Source organism: Poecilia reticulata, chromosome 1, assembly GCF_904066995.2.
Source record: "Poecilia reticulata chromosome 1, P_reticulata-male-v2, whole genome shotgun sequence".
NCBI lineage: Eukaryota > Metazoa > Chordata > Actinopteri > Cyprinodontiformes > Poeciliidae > Poecilia > Poecilia reticulata.
Genome location: NC_088830.1, coordinates 29,273,392 through 29,293,693, shown reverse-complemented (window position 1 = coordinate 29,293,693; position 20,302 = coordinate 29,273,392). Strand labels below are relative to the sequence as shown.

Genomic DNA, 20,302 nt, shown 5'->3' with positions numbered 1-20,302 from the left:
ACTTTTTTTTTTTCATTATCGTTTATCAAAGCTTTGTCTGTGGTAAAAAACAAAAGAAAAAACACTGATTTAAAAACAAACATAACCAAAAATTCACCAGATACAGAAACACACCTGCAGTTTTTGTTAAAATCTGTCAATAAAAAAATCATAAATTAGTTTAACAAGTGGTGAAATCTATATAATCTCCTGGTTGTTTAAAAAGTAATCACAATAAAACATGACCTGTAGCAAAATAGACCAGAATTCGCTTTAGGAGATGAGAAATGAGCATTATGAAAGAAAGTATACACAACCACACACTGAAGACTGCAAAAGCACTTTAATGTTGGAGTCAGCGGTGTTTGGACATAACGGCGGTTCTTAAATTTAGAGGAAAAAATCAGAAGATTACAGTTTTTTAAATGAACAAAAGCTCTAAGTATTCCACCAAATTAATTACAGAGTGGCTCAATGACAAGAACAAATAAAGTGGAAGGATACTTGAAACTAAAATTAAATAGATTTACCACTTGACAATGTTTGACAAACTATTTGGGAAATAGTTACTCATTTCTGCTTATCCAGATAGCATTTTTTACATGTTTCCACTCATGCTTGAAATGTTAAAAAATAAGAGAAAAATTCATAATCACCTTTATTCACCTTCACAAATAAACCGTTGACAGAACTACTCCATTATTTGTATACTTGTAAGAAGATTATGTCTTTTTACTATTTTTTTTGCTGGAATGAATGAAAACTGTCTGTTAAAGTTTTTATTTCTTGATTTTGTCACAATTGTATTAAGAGGGATTGATGAGGGAGTATTTGGGGCATCATCATAAAATAAATTTGCAGTCTATCTTCATGCTCTTGTACTTAGACACATACAGTTGAAACCAGAAGTGTACATACAGTGACACCACATCAGTAGCTCTACATTGCAGTTATCCAGAGGAACAACTTTTAAATCAAAAACTTATTTAGATTGTACTGGAAACACAGCTTGTCAAAGCAAGAATAGTTTTGGTGATTCTAACTGACCTTAAACAAGAGAAGTTTAGTCGGATTTAGTTTCAGACAGTAAGGAGAAAAGAAGTGTATCTTTTTATCTGGTGCATTCAATCGTCTGGTTGCAACTATACACGTATAAAAGAATAAATTATTACAGAGCAGTAAACCAGTTGTTTATTGCTATCATTTCTATGGGGTACCAAAATCATCTTTAAGACAACTGGTTCAACAATCCTCATGCAAAGACAGCCATGCTTTTATGCTACATTAAGTTGATATATTTTTGTAATTTTGATGTTCTCAGCCTTGAAAGAGGCTATATGATTGAAACCCCGGAGATATTTTCTGTTTATTTAGCTGAAATGGTCAATAGAAAATGCCCCAGAGTCACTGGACTTGAAATGTGTTTGTCTGAGCGACAGCTGGGAGTGATACAAGCCGTTGCTCTGGATGTCCAACGGATTGTCCGAAACCTAGAGTAAAAGACAGAAGGAAAAACTCAGCCTAACTCAAATTTATTTCTACATCACATTTAAAAACAACGCAAGTTAATCAGGTCAAAATACAAATTACAAGGAGAAAACTTTTTTTTCCCCCAAAGGCATTCAGCCTACATTAACTCATGATATTAAGGTTTATTATAAAAAATACAAAAATTTAACATATTTGTTGAAACTGTCACTATACTGTGATAGTTTAGTACGGGAGAAAAAAAAAACATCTACTGACTGATTGGTTGTTTCTAGAACTAACTCGAAACAACCAATCAGAGCCAGGAGGCGGGGCCTAGCTCTGTCAATCGCCTTCCCCTCTTTCTCTCTGCTACGCCGCACCTAGCATAGCCTGTTGTGAACGCTAAAGCTAGTTAGCATGACCACCGATAACGGTGGATTAACGGTTTTAAGTTGTTTCTCCGCCATAAGTCCCTCCTCCTGGCTCTGATTGGTTGTTTTTGGTTCATAGTAGCTCAAGTGGGAGGTGAAGGAGATCGATCTTTTCACAGATTATCCGTTTCATAACTGTTACATGGTAACAGTTTTAACAAATATGTAAAGAACATGTTTTTATAAAAGTTACATACTGCTGTTTTACGGAGTTTAACTTTACCTCTTCAAACTTCTTAGCTTTGTACTGCTCTGCACCCTTCAGGAAGTTTAGCAGTATTATATCACAAAGCACTGTGCCCTAGGAAACAACAACAATAACAGAAGAATAAACTGTAAGGAATAAAGATGCACTGATACAATTTTTTCACTTTTGACACTGATACCGACATCTGAGTTGGTATCAGTGTCGGCCGATCTGACAGAAAAAGAGCATTGAATAGACTTAAAATGTTTCCCTTTTTAAGCAAAGACATTAATGTACTGAATTAAAAATGTATTTGATAACTCTCAATACACCAATAGCTTCACAAGCTTGGTCAAACGTGTAAAAACAACTTTAATTTGTTCAGCCAGTGAAGTATAACAGTCAATGTAAAAATAAATTATAAACTGAAACTGCCTACAACAATAGTAAAATGTACAAAAAAACAGCAACAAATTTTCTTTCAAATGGTTCAGAAAGGGCAAATAGGAATTCTAAATAATGTAAAATAAGCAATGAAGCATAGAATTAGACTAACTAGATCTGTTTTTGTAATACTGGATTGATGCATTTCTAGTAAAACCCTAATTAACCAAGATTTTTGAGGCAACAAAAAGAAGTCATTTATTTTTTAAATTCTGGTAAACCTAGAAAATGATGTAAGATATAAAACTTGTTGGATAATATTAGTTTAAATTATAAGAGTTTAGCTCACCACTCCCACTGATGTGAACGCTGCCACCATATTTATGATTGTTGGGATCATGTTAAACTTTCCTGCCTAAAAACAAAGATTTTTGTCAATATACACAGTTTTCCACTCACTTGTTTTGAACAAACATAAACAAGAGAATTCAAATCTCTAATGTAACTGAAAGGTTCCTGAGTTAATTTGGAATAAATTGCTTTTAAATATTAATATATACTCACATTTCCATTGACAATAACATCAAATCGAATGGCAAAAGCTTTGACCAGAGTGCGATAGTCTGTCCCATTTTCCATCTTATAGTATTTGGCAAACCTGTACAAACAAATACAAACATACAACTATTTCAATGTGTTTATCTCTTATATTTAACCTAGATAATAACAAAAAAATTACAATAAAATGTGTCAAAAGCTGAATATTTTAGTTTTGCTTTGAAAAAAAAATCTACAAATAGGCAAAAAAAATTGTTATTTTTTTGCACCAAACTATGATGCTAGTCTATTGGTCCAAAATATACAACTAAGTTTTCTGGTTGGTAAATATGAAAGAAACTTAAATCACCTGAAATTGTACCCAGGAGAAACGTTGCTCTGCTGCGACATGGCATCGAGTCGGGTGAACGAATACAATGGTTTACATTCATCGTCTGATTTATCCAGATCACACATCCAGCTGATCATTATTCCAATCACTCCACCCTAACAGAGGAGGAATATAAGGATAAACAGAAAACAATCAAAGTGCTTTAAAAATCATCCAGATATGTTTTGGTAAAAGGTTAGTGTTTTTTAATGTCTGGAAAATGAGCCGTTTACAGGGCTGGCCAGCAGCAGCTTCTAAAGTGACAAGACGCCCTTAAACAACTCAATTTGAAAGATCTTCGCAGACTAAAATCTCATTATCTAAGAATGGTTTTAAGCAAAAAATACAAGGAGCATGTTTTGTATGACCCATAAACCTAACCTAACATGTTCAAGGAAGCTTAGTAGGTCATATTTTAATGTCACAAGATGTGCAGTAAACATCACAAATTTAATTGAATCCCTATAAAAAAAAAGGAATTGCTGTTTTTACCGTGTTTGCCAGCTGAGTGAAGTTTTGCTCTGCATTTTTAAGAATGTCCCCCACTTTGAAGATAGGGCAGTAGATGTCCTTTTCTTTGTTAAAGTTACACTTTTTGATGTATTCATTGGTTATTGATGGAAGGAAGTTCCCTCTGCAGAAAGACACAATTTATGTCAAATCATCATCACTACATTTGACTGATGTTATCTATATTCTGGGTGAAATAAATCCAAAAGAGAAAACTTGAACTAGCCTGGGACTAACACTGATCAGTTATATTCGGTCATAACTAACATTAATTCATAAGTACTAGTGGTCTGCTTTCTCCAGTTATAATCTGATCACCTACAATGTGAGTTAATATCAGAATCAGACAGAAAGTAGTATAAAATGTGTTGTACTTGGTGTAGTTAAAAGTTGGGAAACGGATGCTGTTCTTTATGAAGATTGTGAAGTTCTCCACATCATTCATGGGTTCTCTGAGAAGAGAAGACAAACATAACTTTTCTAAAGCCTCACAAATGGAGTTTCAGAAAAAAATATATAAAAACAGATAGTCACATCACAATGTCTGATGTAAAGCTTGCAAATAAATGAAGTGTATAAATGATATTGAAATATATAAAAGAAAACATTTATTCTAATTTTGCACTTGTGATAAAACTCTTTATGCACTTCACTATTTGGTTATTTACAAAGGTTTCCCATCAGTTCCAGAGGTTAAATTGAACAGGCTTGTTTTGTAAAAGTTTATATTTATTTTGATGAGCTTAAAATGTGAAATGCATCTGAAGTTGTTAAAACTGATCATAATTTTTTCACCCAAGGCAGAATCTAAAACTTTGATTCTGCTTGAGCAAACAAAAATTGTTTGATCAAATTTGATGTGCCAGGGAAGCAGGGAAGCATTGACAGTAGCTGCGTTTCTATTACAAATGTGTGTAAATATTCTGCGGATGTCGAAAAAACACAATTTTGAAATGATTGTTTTTCCATTAAATAAGAAATTGAGTTAAAATCACATGTGAATGAGTAATTAAAAATCATAACAACTACAGAGGTGAACTGTTAGGATGAGATATATTCATAATTTAGCGTTAGCGCTCATCTTCTGTCAGCCAATCAGACCAGTTTTACAGAAAAGCAATGGATTCAAAATGTTGGAATGACACGTAATTTTTTATGAACTGCGATGCTGTGAGAGCTCTGATGGAGCCGGAAAAAAAACAAAAACCACTTCCTGTCGTCTTCTTCTTTGTTGTTTTCTCCAGTAGTAACATCCAGTGATCATTTGACTCGTGTCATGCAAATAAAGTGTTTTCGTTGCAGTTTTGTTAAATGCATCTGTTTCTATGCAGCTGAAAAACTACCACATCCTGGCCCAGAAACTTTTTATCAAAAAATTTTGAGCTTTTTCAAATTTGCCATGTTTCCATCCAGAAAATGTATTTTCATCATTTCAATTTGCTTAAATTTATGGTTAATTCAGACACATTTAGGGTTACAGTAATCAATGTAACTAAAGATAAATTCATTGATGAGTTTCTTAAAATTTCGCCGGGACTTTAGTGTTTAAATCGCAGAAATGTTTTTCCGGAAGACCAACTTTGTAACTGTCTTTATGTGTCTTTGAAGGTTCAGGTCAGAGTTCATCACTACACCCAGATTTCAGGCCTGACCTCTAATTTCCAGCTGTAACAGCTGAAGTTTTGTGTTGGCTCTAAATCGTTCCTCTAGATAATAACTTCTTTTGGTTGTGAGTCACTCACATTGTAATGTAGAGCTGCATATCATCTGCATAGTTGATGATACATGGATGTTTTTCACCAGCAATAGTAATGTACCAAAGTGGTTCCTCAAATTGAATACACACATCAATAAATCACTGTGTATATGTAAATATATAACATGCAAAGTATCGTCTCACGTCTTGATGGTGTCGATCTCTGCAGGACACCACCCTTTAATCTCACACATTGAGATGTTGGTCTTGAAAGGAACGCAGTTCCCTGTGAAGATTCCTAAGCAGGAGTGCAAAGAAATGTTAAAGGAGCTCCAAAACAAATACTATCATAATTCGCAATAATATTTTAAATTTCATATCATAAAAATAATATAAATTTAACATGTTACCATATCCTCCTGGTCTGTGACGATATTTTGTGCAGTCACTGTCTTTGGTACAGTTGTATTTCTCAGTCTGAATAACATGGAAAGATTTAAAAACGCAATTATTTGTGTTTTTTTATGATGTAAAGTTTTGTTGCTTAAATGTGCTGTACAAATAAAATTGATTGAGTGATTAAATAATGTTACGATAAGTATTTTACACTATCAATAGATCAGATTAAATGATTATGTTCTGAAAGAACTGCTAACCCAGTATTTTGTTTGTATTTCCTTTTAACTCAGGTAAAGCACTTTGAATTGCCTAGTTACTGAAAATGTGCTATATAAATAAAATTACCTTACCTTACCTAATACTAGATTACACACAGATTGACTCTATTTAATAACCAGCTGGCAACTTCTGAAGGCAATTAGTTGCACTCAGAGAAAATGCAGGCTGAATACTTTTGCACACCACACTTTTCAGTTTTTAACTTGCAAAAACTGTTTTGAATCATGTATAATTTTCTTTCTATTTCACAATTTCATACTCTCCCAATGACAATAGGGAGAGTAGCACTGTTTCTAGTGCTAACTTGAAACAGCCAATCAGAGATAGGAGGCGGGTCTTAGCGCTGTCAATCACCTTGCATCTAGCAGAAGCTTTCACTAATGCTCAATCTAGTAAGCATGGCCGCCAATGACGGCGGATAAACTGTAAGTTGTTTATCTGCTCAATGCCATTAGGACATTGAGCAGCACATTCATGAGATTGATTGACAGCACTATGGCCCACCTCCTGGCTCTGATTGGTTATATTTGGTCCGGAGTGGCACATTTCTTGAGATAGCAACTCAGGGAGGAAGTGAAGGAGATAGATCTTTTCACAGATCTGTCTCGACATGGTGGTAATGTCAACAAATATGTAAAAAACATACATATTTTTAAAAAATGTTGCAAACTTCAACTTTTAGTATTTTCTTCATGGCCTTGGAACTGATGATTTGCCAGATGTTTATAAGCTGTTTCCCTCTTTCCAAGTGCCTAATTGTGTTGTCTTGTTTTAATAAATCTTACGTATAGCTTGTTTTTTGCTCAGATAATGAATTCCCATGTTTGGACACTGGATTCTGTCATTAACATAAAAGTTAATTCTGAAGTGAATTTAACATCAGCTGACCTCAGGACAGTATCCTTGCACTTGGTTCTCTGTTGTAATCATTTTGGTGATGATGCAAAAGACCGAACCTCCCTGTAGAAAAACCACATGGATTTTGCAGCTCAACATTATAGTGAATCTTTCTATTAATTACTGAAATGTACCGATAAATACCTGCGTAGGAGTGACGTAGTCTGCAACGTCCATGACTCTGTTGTTGTAGTTTCCAAAACCTTTGACCTTTGTCATGACTGACGACTCTATAGCTGTGTCTCTCACCTGGTAGGCCTTTTCCCAGAGAAACACCCAACTGAAAACACAAGCAGGGAAACTGTGACAAACATTTTGACATCATATTTAGTTGAAATAAATATCAGGCGAAGTGCCTTTTGGAGCCCATTAGCAGGTTAGAAACTGACCGCCCTTAAAATCACCAGAGCTGGGTAGAAACTATAGTTACATTTACTCAATTATATTTACTTGAGCAACTTTTTGAAGAAATGCGCTTTAGGAGTAGTTTTACTATGCTGTACTTTTTTCTTTTACTTGAGTAATTTTATTATGAAGTATTTCTACTCTTGTGTAAAATTTCTGGATTTTCTACCCACTGAATGACAAACAAACATGTTTTAACCTGATTTGTTTTTTTTTTTTTGTTTTTTTTGTTACTTATATTAATTATTGATAGTTTTGGCCTTAAAATACTAAAATTTCCACTTAGCTTTATATTTAGGTTGGTCTGATGATGTCATTTTTAAATATTAAATGGTTGATAATTTGATCAGCTACTCAGTAGACTTTTTACCGAATACTTTTTTTACTCTAACTGGAGTAATTTCTTATATTGCTACTTTTTACTTTTACTTGAGTACTTGAGTACAATTTTTGTGACTTCAATTTTCTTGAAGTCACAGTGTTAGATGCGGGGACTCTCCTAGCCTTTTAAGTGCCCTGGGCGAACAACATTCAACATCCCCCTCCTACCTGCTTTTTTAGTTCAAGCACATTGAAAATGTGTTTTTTATTTCATGTATGTATTTCTGTTTATGTTGTGTTTAACTGAAGCATAAAAGCGACGTGGCTCTTTGACAGTGTTAAAAGTTAAAGGAAACATATATAGTCATTATGACATCGGTAAATATTGGCTTTTGGTCCAAATTTTTGTATTCCTATTTCATAGGATGGAAGATTGTTGCTAAGCAGCATTGCATTAGAGTGATCACTCTATTACTCTGCACTGGTACACAAAAAACAATGTCTGATGTGTTATTTTTTATTTATTTTTTTTACATTTTATTAAAGAAAATCATCTTATTTTGTTGGCTCCAAGAATGTGACGAGATTATTTTTATGAGGACAATAATAGAAAAAAGAGGAGTTGAAAAACACATTCTGTGGATAAGGATTAAATTACTCGCTTGGAATAAGATCCAGCTAATGGGTAAATGAGGCTCTTCCTGTAAGACTAATCAGCCACGGCAGACTGATAATAGTTGTGTAGTTAACTAGTGAACCTATGAGGACTTAAACTGATTAAAGTCAGTCTATAAGGTCAATGGATGAATTTCTCTAAATCTTGCTGGATCATTTTTCCTTCAATCCCAGAAATATTCATTAGGCGATAAAAGACTGTCTTTGTAATTGTCTTTAAGTGCTTCTAAATGCTCAGGTCTGCATTTGCACACATGATTCAGTAAAAAGATCTTTGTGCTTTGTGTTTTTTTTTGTGTTTTTTTTTTTCAAAATGAGTGGAATATCAAAGCAGGTTTGAGCACAAATGTAATGGAAACGCAGCTACAGCAACGTAGCGCTGTGTATCATCTGCATCGCTACGGTAACCAATCTTATTACTTATTATAAGATAATTTATTTGTCTCACGTGGGAAAAAGTAGTTTTAGAAAAGGGGATAAAACTCCACAACAACAAAAACAAAACATCCAGTCAAACAAAGTCAAATACATAAAACTAGCATAAATAATTAAATAAATATGAATAAACTTTTCTGACACTGGTGTTTGATGTTAAATGCAAAAGAAAACATGGATTTCAGATGAAGCTGTATCTGAGATAGTGGGAGCATATTAAATAAGAAGGACCCTAGGATAGAACCCTGGAGTATCCCAGATGTGTTTTCTGTCAGCTTCAATGTTAAATTATCTAACACACCTAAATACGCAAAACAAAATGCTACAGAGAAAGCTGAAATAGTTAGAGGCAATGCTGTTTGACACAGTATTAGCTTTAATAGCAGCCAATCCAGTTGCCCCGTTCATTTTCATTCGCACTGATTGACTGTAACCCCAAAAGTGGAAATAAAGAACACTGTAGAAACTAGCTGTCATCCCAAGATGGTTTCCACTATAGAGAATTAATACATATTAAGATATATTTAGTGTTTAAATTATTAAAATAGACGGCTATAAGTGTTTAAAGAGAAGTTCTCAAGTATTCACAGATTTTAGCTGCAGGCATATGGATCATAAAACCACTGAGTGACTGTAGCTCAGTGAATATAGTAGTTTCCTTGAAATCTGAACGTTGTGGATTTGATTATACATAATGACTTCCCACTGGACAAGGCAGTTTGATTCGAAAAACACAACAGAAACTGTCTCCGTTTAGCACTTAGTCCATTAATCATTAGTGAGAACTGCGGTGTCACCGCAGTGATGCAGAACTGAATCAGTTCATTCCTAAATGACCAACTAATTAAATTCAGGAGATGTCTGTAAACCTGAACAGGTCTCAGTGCACTGCAAAAACATTAAATCTCACCAAGTATTTCTGGTTCAGGTTCTAGTGCAAATATCTTAAAACAGTTGAAATAGGACAAAATAACTTACAAGTTATGTTAAAGAAAGATATATAAGGCTGTTTTAAGTAAAATAATTCCTTAGTATTGATGTTTAAAAAAGTGCTACTTGATTATTTCTCTTTTAACATGGGAAAATGCTTTGTTAGTGAAATAATGGGTCAATGGAACAAATACTTTTTAAATCAATATTAAGGAATTATTAACTTAAACATGTATTTGTCTTAAAAGTTACTCTTGAATTATTTTTGTCTTATTTCAAGTGTTTATATTTGCACTGTAATTAACCAAAAATACTTGGTAAGATTTGATGTTTTTGCAGTGTGAACACCTGAAATTTGCTTTCTTTTTAAAACCTTTAACAAAGTTGAAACACAATGAAGACAGAGTTCTGAAAAGCATATTCTATTTATTTTAATGAAGCTCAGCTGTGTTAAAGTGAGCGGTTAGGCGAAGCACTTAAAACACTGCTAATGCATTTGTATTGACAGAAATTGCTAGAGGAACTGACCCTGCAATAAGCTTTAAAACCTTAAGTGTAGCTACCCATCATTTAATAAAAAGATATTGAAGAATCTGTCTATGAGTTATGTTGAAGAGTCACTTTAGACCAGGCAAGCTACGATCTGAAGACATTTCAATGGCTTTACAGTGAAACGTTAATATTTCAGTGAGTTCAGTTTTACAGTTATTTAAAATTAACTGTTTTAGCAACAAATCCTTTAATTATTCAGGTTTTGCAGTGATTAATGAAATGATTTACACTTACCCAATAAAGTAAGAGATGATGATAAGTTGAACAATCCGGTTGATGATGCCAATAGTCCAGCTTTTCACAACCACCGACTTTGTCGTTTCATAAGTGAAGAAGTTTTTCATACACGACCACATCTTGGCAGTTTGTGGATGGAAAATGCAAAAATACAACAAAAAACCCTCAAAAATAACCTAAGTGATTTTTTACAGTGTAAAGATTTGTATTGGACAGTCTCAAATGTAATTCTAAGATTAAAGTGAACACAAAAAAGACAAACATAAAATAAAACAAAGCTCTTGTAAAGAAAAAAGACTCTTAATTAAGCTGTTAATTGGTCTAAATTTCCTGAGTCTCACTGACTTCTGTCTCTGTTCTCTTCCTGTTTCTGCAGACGTCAAACATCTCGATGATAAAGACAATAAATGAGGATCCTTCTGATTCGGTGTTTGTCTTTTATGTGAGCCGTGATCCAGCCAGGCTTTCCTCCTTCTGGCAGCTAACTTGACAGTTCTCCTATAAGGCCAATAATAAGACGCCTCCTCTCTCTGCTGAGTGCGGTGTGGTCGCACACACTCAAATCTATCTGCAGCCTTCAGTCAAAACCATTCAGCAAAATTTTAATCCACAACCTCTCCTCTCATGAGGCTCAAATTTTAGATACAAACCTTATTTGAGTCACTTCCTTTAATTTTCTGTTTTCTTTTTCATTCTTTGGTCTTTCAGTTTTGAGCAGGTTTGGTTTGAGCCAAAAAATTAAGTTGACAGAATAGACTGCAACAATAATTAAGACACAGAGATGATTCATTTGGAAAGTTCTGTGTGTTAATTATGAAAAAAACATGCACAAGTCATTTTTTCCCCAAGTCTTTTAACATTTAATTTACAATCCACAAATCCGCTTTTCACAATGTAATAATTGTATTTATTCCATAGGTATTTATGATCTAAGAACCATAATCGAAAGAGATTAAAACTTGTAAATGTTAAATTTGTTGTAACAACTGTTATTTATCACCTTCTTCTTATAGTCCAATCATTTTTAACTGCAAAAACATGAAATCTTACCAGGTAACTTTGGTTTAGTTTCTAGTTCAAATATCTTAATACATTAGAAATAAGAAAAGACTATCTTACATGGAACTTTTCAGCAGGAAGTAGGAGCTTGTTTTAAGTCAATAACTCCTTAATAATTGTTAAAAAAACTTCTGGTTCCATTTCACTTATAATATGACATTTTTCCCATGTTGTAAATTAAATAATCTGCCAGTGGAATTAATACTTTTTCTTCCGTCCCACCACTCTTAGCATCCAGACTGACTTTTCTACAGAAGTTCATAAAAGTTGTCCTATCATTCTCTCTTTCTTTCTTTTTTTTTTGTAGCTTTCTTCATCTTGAGCGTTGCATTTAATTAGTAATATGAACGGCAAATCAAAAAAACAGCAACACTAATAATAATAATGATAATAACAATAATAATAATAAGATCAAAACATAGCATAAATCAGTACATAAAGAACAGAAGACAACAAAAGAATCTTGACATTGACGTCAAAATAATAAGAAAATTAAAATAATCCAAAACCAAAACACACAAACTCATTAAGAATAAGCAAATATATGAGGAAGTCTATAGTTTTACATACTGTTAATATGGGATTTATTAATAAAATTCTGCTAATTTTAGATTTAAATCCAGCAAAATGCTGCTGTTTTTCTTTTTTGTTTTTCTTTTAGCTAATGTTTGATTTGTAAAAATTAAAACCTTATTTTTTCACTTTTGCTGAGATTTTTCCAGGACTTCTTAGGACAGTTTCCATTAAACAGCCGCCGTAATGTAGCCAAGGGAAACAGAAACCACAGAATATCCATTAAGAGAGAGAGGTAGACCACACTGAGAGGAGAAGTCGTTTTGTGTAAAAGACAGCTATTAGCGCCATGGATGAGTCTCCACATCCTAATACACACATCTAACCATATCGAGAATATAACATTACACACTTATTCACTTACAGCGCCTTTCAGTCTAATGCCATCAGGAACCACTGAATGCCTCCATTAAACATCACAAGTTAGGACTGGATAAAAGCCTGTCAGCTGATAGAGTCCTCCTTCTTTTTCTTTCTTTCCTTCTCGCTCGCTTTCTTTCACTATGTACCTCATTATTGCTGTAGTCAGGCAGTTTTACAGTTTTAGCTGCATCTTTGGTTTCTGGTTATTGTTGCTCTTTGAAGCAACGACTTTATCCAGCAGTCAAAAGTGTCACAATGTGATTTTTCTTTAAAATGTACATTTTCTACAGTGGTGTAATCTATATGTGCAATTCTGACTTTTAAGACATTTATTAATACTTTTTAGTAAAAAAAAAATTTAAACTGCTTTATATTTTTTTTAATTAAATTTTTACATTTTTATTACAATGATTTTAGATTTTTTTAAAAATAATTTTTCTTTTTTCTGTTTTTTTCTTTCTTGTCTAAGTTTTTAGTGTCTTTCCATATTTTTTGTTATTTCTATTTGCTTTGTTTATAATTTCCTTTTTCTTTTTTTGTTTATCTTCTCTTCCTTTATTCCTTTTTTTCTTTATCTTCCTTGTTTCTTTTTGTTGTTATTATTTTCCATCTTTTTTTCCTTTATTTTCTGTTTGTTTCATTTTTCTTTATTTTTCTCTTCCTTGTTTTTCTTTCATTTTTAGAATCCACTCTGGTGAAAATAAAATAAAAAATGAACCATTTTATTTTCAACAGAAGTCCCTACTGGACCAAAACCAATATATTTCAGACAATATAAACTATAATGTCAATGTTTCTTGTAGCCATGGTATAATTTTTGTTGTTTTTATCTTAGATCAGGGATTTTCAAACCCAGGTTTCAAGGGCTGGCCTGTCAGAATAACACATTTTTCTGGACAGTAAATTATCCCAGTATTTATTATAATAAACAATGATATTGCTACTTTGAGACCATTTTCTTGTCATATAAACGGCATAATAAGTTTGCCTTCTCAAAGATCAATAAACTTCCATTTTGTAAATAACATTTTGAACTGGAACTGGGAGAAATGATAAATATAAGTAAAGTGACCATAAATAAAATGGATTAGTGTCTGTAAACATAATATTAACCATCGAAATGGAAATTACTGAGCTCATTTTAGTTTATCATGTTATTAATTGATTAATTGCTTATTGCAACAGGTTTAGAAATAAACTCTCTACATAAAATAATCTTTAAATCTTAAGTCTTCATGACAAAACACAGTCATAAGTCGTTATTAAAATGAGTAAAATACATGTGGACACTCATATTCTCACTCATACAAAGCTATAAAAGCATCATTTGAATGCAATTCATGATAACAAAAGTATTAGTGAGACACAAAAGATTAAATTTGCACTACACAAGTCATTCTAAAGAGATTTGTATTGATTTTGAGAATTAAAGCCACAGCAAAGAAAGGGAGGAGGGAAGAAAAGGACTTTGTCCATCTTTTGCTCCCTTATCAGCCATTAGTGACACTCCAGCCTTGGGCAGCATGACCTGCGTCTCCATTAAAGTCAGCACTTCCGTCCAGGACTGAAACTTCAACCACAGAGATCATGTCAGTGGACGTTATAATTCAACCACTTTAGGAGAGCTGATGGGACTTCAGATAAACTGCACTGTAAACCCTCTATAGTGACTGATGGACTGAGGTTTGTGTGATTTTCTGCCACTCTGATTTGCGCACTCAAATTTAAAATACCATCAAATTTGTTTCAGTAAGTGTTTTAATGTATCTCAGATAACAATTTCTACCACTTTAATAGTGCTGAGAGGCTTCAAACCAACGTGCCTCAACTACATAACTATTTAATAATTATGGAGCTAAATAGGGACCATAAAATTTGTTCAAAACAAAATGGCCCCTATTGAGAGGCCATATATTAAAAATCAAAAGATATATTTTTTTAAATATAAACAAAATGTATTTTTTTAAATAAAAAAATAAACTTTTTTATTTTCAAAATAGTTTGAAAACAATTCTAAAAACCCGTATGAAACTGAAAAACACAGTTCTTTAGTTTCAAAACGTTTGTCAAACTTTTTTTTTTCAGTTTCAAAATAATTTTTCTGTTTCAATTTTTTTTTTTCTTTTGAATAAATTTTATGATCCCAATTTAGCTCTGTAAATCATGGCTTTAAGGAGCAGTATGAAATGCGCCATTGTCCTCAAGAGAAATGTATCATGAACAGTGTTTTGTCATGTCATGTACACATGTTTCTTTCTCAAAATTTGAGTTTTTTTAAAGCAAATTTTTGACTATCAATAATTATCTGTATTGACTGGTATTGTAATGCTCATACTGTGATGTGTTATTCAGTTTTATTGTCCAGCTCTACTTTAATGAGATTTCAATTTGTTCGTAGTCTTTCTTCCCCAGTTAAATATAAACAGCTTCCATCTCTGCACAATCTTCTGTGCAGTCGCAGGGGATTCCAGCAGGTGGCAGCAGAGGCGTGGACTGGCGAGGCGACCGTAGAAGAAGAATTCAAACGCGTCATTGTTTTGGTTTGATTTCTCTGCAGAAAAGTGGGTCCATAAACATTAACAACCGAGAGCAAACACTAACAAATATTTTTAATCGTGAACATAACAAGGTAAGTTCATAATAAACAACTTAAAGCTGAGCTTAAAAGCGGTGCTGATGCACATCCGGGATCTGTTTGTGTTCGCCGTAAATGCACGTCGTTCATAGTTTTTTAAATAATTATTTAAATCAGATTACTGAGATCTGTTAGAGGGAGTATAACGCTGTAATAACAAATGAATGCGGAACTAAAGTCTGAATCAAACTAAATAAAACGTAGCAGCGTAATATCTTCCCTCTTAATAACTTAATAACTGCAATTTATAGAAAGATATATTATTAGTATTACGAATTCCTTCGTCTCCCTGTTTTATTATTTGATTATATGTCCGGAAATGAAACCTTGGTTTACTCTCATTGAAGTATTTTATCCATATCGGCGCATCAAAGCAGAACTCCGTATTTTATTCCATTATTTAAACGTTTTTTTTCCTATTTGGCACAGAATTACTTAGTCAGATAAGTCTAAGTCATTAGTAGCATCTGTATGTATTACAAATCATATCAATTAAGAATATTTTTTAACAGTTTTACATTTTTTGAGAGTGCAATTCTATTTTTCAAAGAGCCTAAATTAAACGCGTTTAAATGAAATAGAAAAATATATTATAAAATAAATTTATTCTCAGAATTAAAGCTTCAAATGCAAATTCAATTATTATATTGTGCCAACATTAGTCAATAATGAAACTATTTCTAGTCACACTAATATAATGAGTAATAACTAATAAACTATCAGTCTATGTTTGGAAATGTTAATTTAGTTTACAAACATAATTTAGAAAATCTAAATACCTGATTGTTACGACCCTGGGCCTTAAGGGCTGAGCTGCAGATGTTTTTGTCTGTCCTTGTGCTCCTCCCCTTTACAGGTGCTGCTGATCAGGTTGACTGGGAGTGCAGAAGATGGCTGTCTCCATCTTCTGGGTCTCCTTCGGCGTCCACTCTGCCGATTGACGCTTGTGGTGTTTTGTTGCCAGACCTCAGCTCCCCTCCTTTTTGCACATTTGCGTTTGTCTTTGTTTTGGCACTTCAACACTTCCATATGCACTCATACAACACATCCAAGCATTTGCATTACACCACTGATGCTGATATCCACAATCCATTGTTGTTTTTGTTAATAAATATTCATTGTTCTACACTTTAACCCCTGCATGTCTCCCGTTTTTGTTATGACATTGAGCCAGTCGTAACACTGATTTAACTTAAAAACATGTTCAATAAAGTAGTGATTCACCAGTCTGATCAATCTGATCAGCAGAATTATTTTAAACAGGAGCAGATCACATAATAGTAAACAAGTATAATCTGAAGTGAAAAGCAAATTTTGAATCAAAACCAAACATTGCATGGAAAAGAAATAATATTTGATTTCTATATTTCATATTTTCTGTATTTGTCTCAAATCAGCTGTTAACCTGTAATAAGGAATCAAATCTTCTTCGTTTTTCTCTGATTTTTATCATTTTGGTGCATCTCAGTATGAGACAGGCATTTGAGCTCTTTGGTAAACTTTATAACCAACTGTCAATATGAAACGATGAAAATATGTTTACTAAGGCAGACAGCCCAATCCGTTTGTAGTAAATTTCATTGATATGTGTGTTTTCTAGATCGTCACCATGACAACAAAACGTGGACTGATAACCGATTCATTTAAAGTGCTGAAGAAAACAAGGAGAGGGGGAAAGCGAAAGAAGAGTCCCACGCCTCCTCCAGCACTTCAAGGTGAGGCAGCGCTCAGGGTTTAAGCTGCTGTTTGCTCTAACTAATGGGAACTTTTATTATTTTTACAAATTAGTTTCCATAGATTTATGTTAATATGTTCTACAGTGCTTATAAAATGTTTTATGATAGCTTTGTTTAAAGAATAGAGCTTTGTTTTGGTCACTTCCAGTTATCCTATTGATTCTATCATACGCTCAATAAGTGATACATCTGTAGCATGAAACTCTGAACAAGGATGAAGCTTTACTGATGGTTTATAAGATGTTATTCCTTAAAAAGCACATTCCATTCATTGTAGCATTGAATTCCACATATCACTGCCATAAGAGCTAAAACACATATGACTTAAGGTCTGTGTAACTAATCATTTTACAATGTTTCCATTCATATGTTACTTTAAGTCTAGGCCAAATATATTAATTAATGCAGTAATATTAACATATAAAGTATGCACTAAAGTAAATACTTTTTACAATCAACACACCTTTTGACTCTTGGAGGGGCTGCCAGCATGAGACAACGCTCCGTGAAAAACAAAGTGCCGCACTATTTGGAGAAAACATCCATCCATCCATCCATCCATCCATCCATCCATCCATCCATCCATCCATCCATCCATCCATCCATCCATCCATCCATCCATCCATCCATCCATCCATCCATCCATCCATCCATCCATCCATCCATCCATCCATCCATCCATCCATCCATCCATCCATTTTCTTACACTCTTATCCCATTGGCGTTGGGAGGGGTGATGGTGCCGATCTCCAGCTGTCATTGGGTGAGAGGCAGGGTCACCCTGGATGGGTCACTAGTCCACTGGAGAAAACAAACTAACTATTATACAACAACACTAAACAGAAAATTAAAAATTAAAAGTATACAGCACTAATTAGAAGTCAAATACACTGGCAAAATAAAACTCATTAAAATTTGATGTAATAAAATACACTTGTGGTTATTTACAACATCAATAAATCAATTAATCGCATAAGTTAAAACAAACTCAATAATTTACATTTGCATGATTTATCATTTTTCTGTTTTCGCTCGACCTTCCTAACATAACCAGATGATAAAAGTATTTTGTTTTCAGAGACTTTATAATTAAATGTATTTGTTTGTTCTGTTTTTTGTTTGTTTGTTTGTTTGTTTTTGTATTTATTTTGGATATTTAAAATATCTTCCAGTTTCAGTGTTAAATGTTTGTTAGAATTAAATGTTTATTGATCTTTGAGCATGTGTTCCTGCATTATTATGCAAGCATTTGTTATTGCTCTTGTTTTGATGCAAACCTGTCTTCAGTTCTTTCTGAATCTTCTCGTTTGAACAGAAGATGTAACTACAACTGTCAGAGAGGAGGAGATGCAGCAGCTCAAACAGTTTGACCAGGACTGGAGATTTGGGCCCTGCACGGGTAGTAAATAGCAGAAGCCTTAAAATAAGGCTCTGTGATAAAAAATAAAAAAATAAAAAAAATAAAAATATATATATATATATATATATATATATATATATATATATATATATATATATATATATATATATATATATATATATGTTTATTCTAAATTAAACATCCAGTATGTTATATTTTGTCGCCTAACTAAACGATTCTGGTCTGTTGTCAGGCATCAGCAGAATGCAGAGGTGGGAGAGAGCGAAGCTTCATGGTCTGAACCCACCTGAGGAAATCAAAGAGCTGTTGCTGCAAACACTCGATGATCCTGAGTACTCCATGAGGTGACACACACACATGAACACACAAACACACACACACACACACACCTTTGCTTCCTCTGATCACTGCATTTAAGTTATAACTGTAATGAAACATGCAAACAAGTGTTAAACTAGTCACAGCTCACCTCTTATTTGATATTTATTTAAAGTGCAGCAGCTAGTAGATCTTTTAAGCGGATGTGGTGTAAGTTTGGGTCCAAATAGCTCATTTATTCTCACAATGGCACTGGAATTGTTCCTTTTATTTACTTTTTTATCAAATCTACTTAACAGTAAATGTTACATGCCTAAAAGTGTTAGTGTTTTAGAAAGAAAGCTAGAATGATCTAGAAATGAAAACAATTCAAGGTTTGTCCCGTAGGTGGAAGCAGACCCCTCTGAGTGAGAGTGAGATTTATCTGTAAATGAAGCTTCCATAAATTAATTCTGAAAAACTGCATTAGAAACTGGAAATCTGTTCTTTTTCAGAAAATAATACCTGCATGTAGAAAATTAAAAGTTTTTGCATTTCCGTCTTTCTTTCCTCCAGCCTCTGGAGAGAATATCCGTTCTGAGGAAAACATCATGAAGAGGACAAAGATCCAGACTTTTGTGAAAGTCAGGGATGTTTTTATTTTGTTGTTTTATGACCATGTTTGCTGTTTCTCTTATTCTGCTTCAATTAAAAGTTTTTATAATTTTTTCAAATTAAAAGATTACCATGTATCTTGCTTTTTGCATTACAAGATTGATACTCTCATGGAAGTTTCCACTGTTTAAAAAATATGCCCAAAAAGTGTGTTCATCAGTTATATTTCCTTTTATTCTCCTTTGGTATCATCACATTGGCACACATTTCCATTTATAAAGTGATTTAAAAACAAAGTTTAAGTTTTCTTTTACATTCCTGTAAGGTAACAGAAGCAGGGCCAACATGTTTTTTTTATTTTTCTACACTGTTTTTTTAATAAAAAGGATATTTTAGTCTGTTGAATATTGGCATAAAGAAATTGATGTAACTGGTTTAAAAAGGAAATAAAAGTCACATTTAAATAACTTATTTCATGTTATTAAGGGAAGTTTTGATTGTGAGGAATCATTTTGCTGCAGATACTACTGCTCAGAATGTAAAAAACAATTGTGCGTAAACTGTTTTATTTATTTATTTAAGAGCTCAAAATGGCGCCATCTGTTGGCTCTAACTTTAGCCAGACTTTCCGTGACGCTGATTGGTTCATATACATGTCACGTAAGTGTCAGCAGTCGCACCGCTCGCTGATTGGTTGAAAGCTGGACGGACACTTTTTCCTTCTCATAGTTTTCGCTGCACGTAGACCTAAGTAAGCGCTGATTGGTTAAAAAGGTACAACGGTCTGATTTCTCGGTGTGTCATTGGTATATTTTTTAGATGTAGTTAATTGTGTTTCTTATAAGTTGAACAGAGTCAGACGCAATTTTTCTTTGATGACTTTTAAGTTATTTCGTGTTGTGAATGTCACAATACATAAACAGAACAA

General features: G+C 33.3%; 2 protein-coding genes across 2 annotated transcripts; one reads left to right on the top strand and one right to left on the bottom strand.

Annotated features, from left to right (window-relative positions):
- Positions 1-303: 303 nt before the first annotated feature.
- p2rx3b (purinergic receptor P2X, ligand-gated ion channel, 3b) lies at positions 304-11,340 on the bottom strand. The gene is made up of 12 exons (XM_008419496.3): positions 10,713-11,340; positions 7,305-7,440; positions 7,152-7,223; positions 5,996-6,062; positions 5,790-5,883; positions 4,264-4,341; positions 3,872-4,013; positions 3,359-3,495; positions 3,016-3,109; positions 2,801-2,866; positions 2,104-2,181; positions 304-1,469 (listed from the first exon to the last, which is right to left on the bottom strand). The coding sequence occupies exons 1-12, from the start codon at positions 10,832-10,834 to the stop codon at positions 1,350-1,352; spliced, it is 1,206 nt and encodes a 401-aa protein (XP_008417718.1). The 5' UTR covers positions 10,835-11,340; the 3' UTR covers positions 304-1,349.
- Positions 11,341-15,178: 3,838 nt separating this feature from the next.
- Positions 15,179-19,845, top strand: pold4 (DNA polymerase delta 4, accessory subunit). The gene is made up of 5 exons (XM_081610837.1): positions 15,179-15,339; positions 16,946-17,060; positions 18,397-18,480; positions 18,695-18,806; positions 19,336-19,845. The coding sequence occupies exons 2-5, from the start codon at positions 16,955-16,957 to the stop codon at positions 19,358-19,360; spliced, it is 327 nt and encodes a 108-aa protein (XP_081466963.1). The 5' UTR covers positions 15,179-15,339; positions 16,946-16,954; the 3' UTR covers positions 19,361-19,845.
- The last annotated feature ends 457 nt before the right edge of the window (positions 19,846-20,302 follow it).

Coding starts and splice junctions, on each gene's coding strand:
- p2rx3b (XM_008419496.3), bottom strand. CDS start 10,834: ATGTGGTCGTGTATGAAAAACTTCTTCACTTATGAAACGACAAAGTCG. Junction 3,496..3,871: donor TCACTCAGCTGGCAAACACG/GTAAAAACAGCA, acceptor CTCCTCTGTTAG/GGTGGAGTGATTGGAATAAT. Junction 2,867..3,015: donor ATGTTATTGTCAATGGAAAT/GTGAGTATATAT, acceptor CTTTGTTTTTAG/GCAGGAAAGTTTAACATGAT.
- pold4 (XM_081610837.1), top strand. CDS start 16,955: ATGACAACAAAACGTGGACTGATAACCGATTCATTTAAAGTGCTGAAG. Junction 17,061..18,396: donor GCCTCCTCCAGCACTTCAAG/GTGAGGCAGCGC, acceptor TCGTTTGAACAG/AAGATGTAACTACAACTGTC. Junction 18,481..18,694: donor GAGATTTGGGCCCTGCACGG/GTAGTAAATAGC, acceptor GTCTGTTGTCAG/GCATCAGCAGAATGCAGAGG.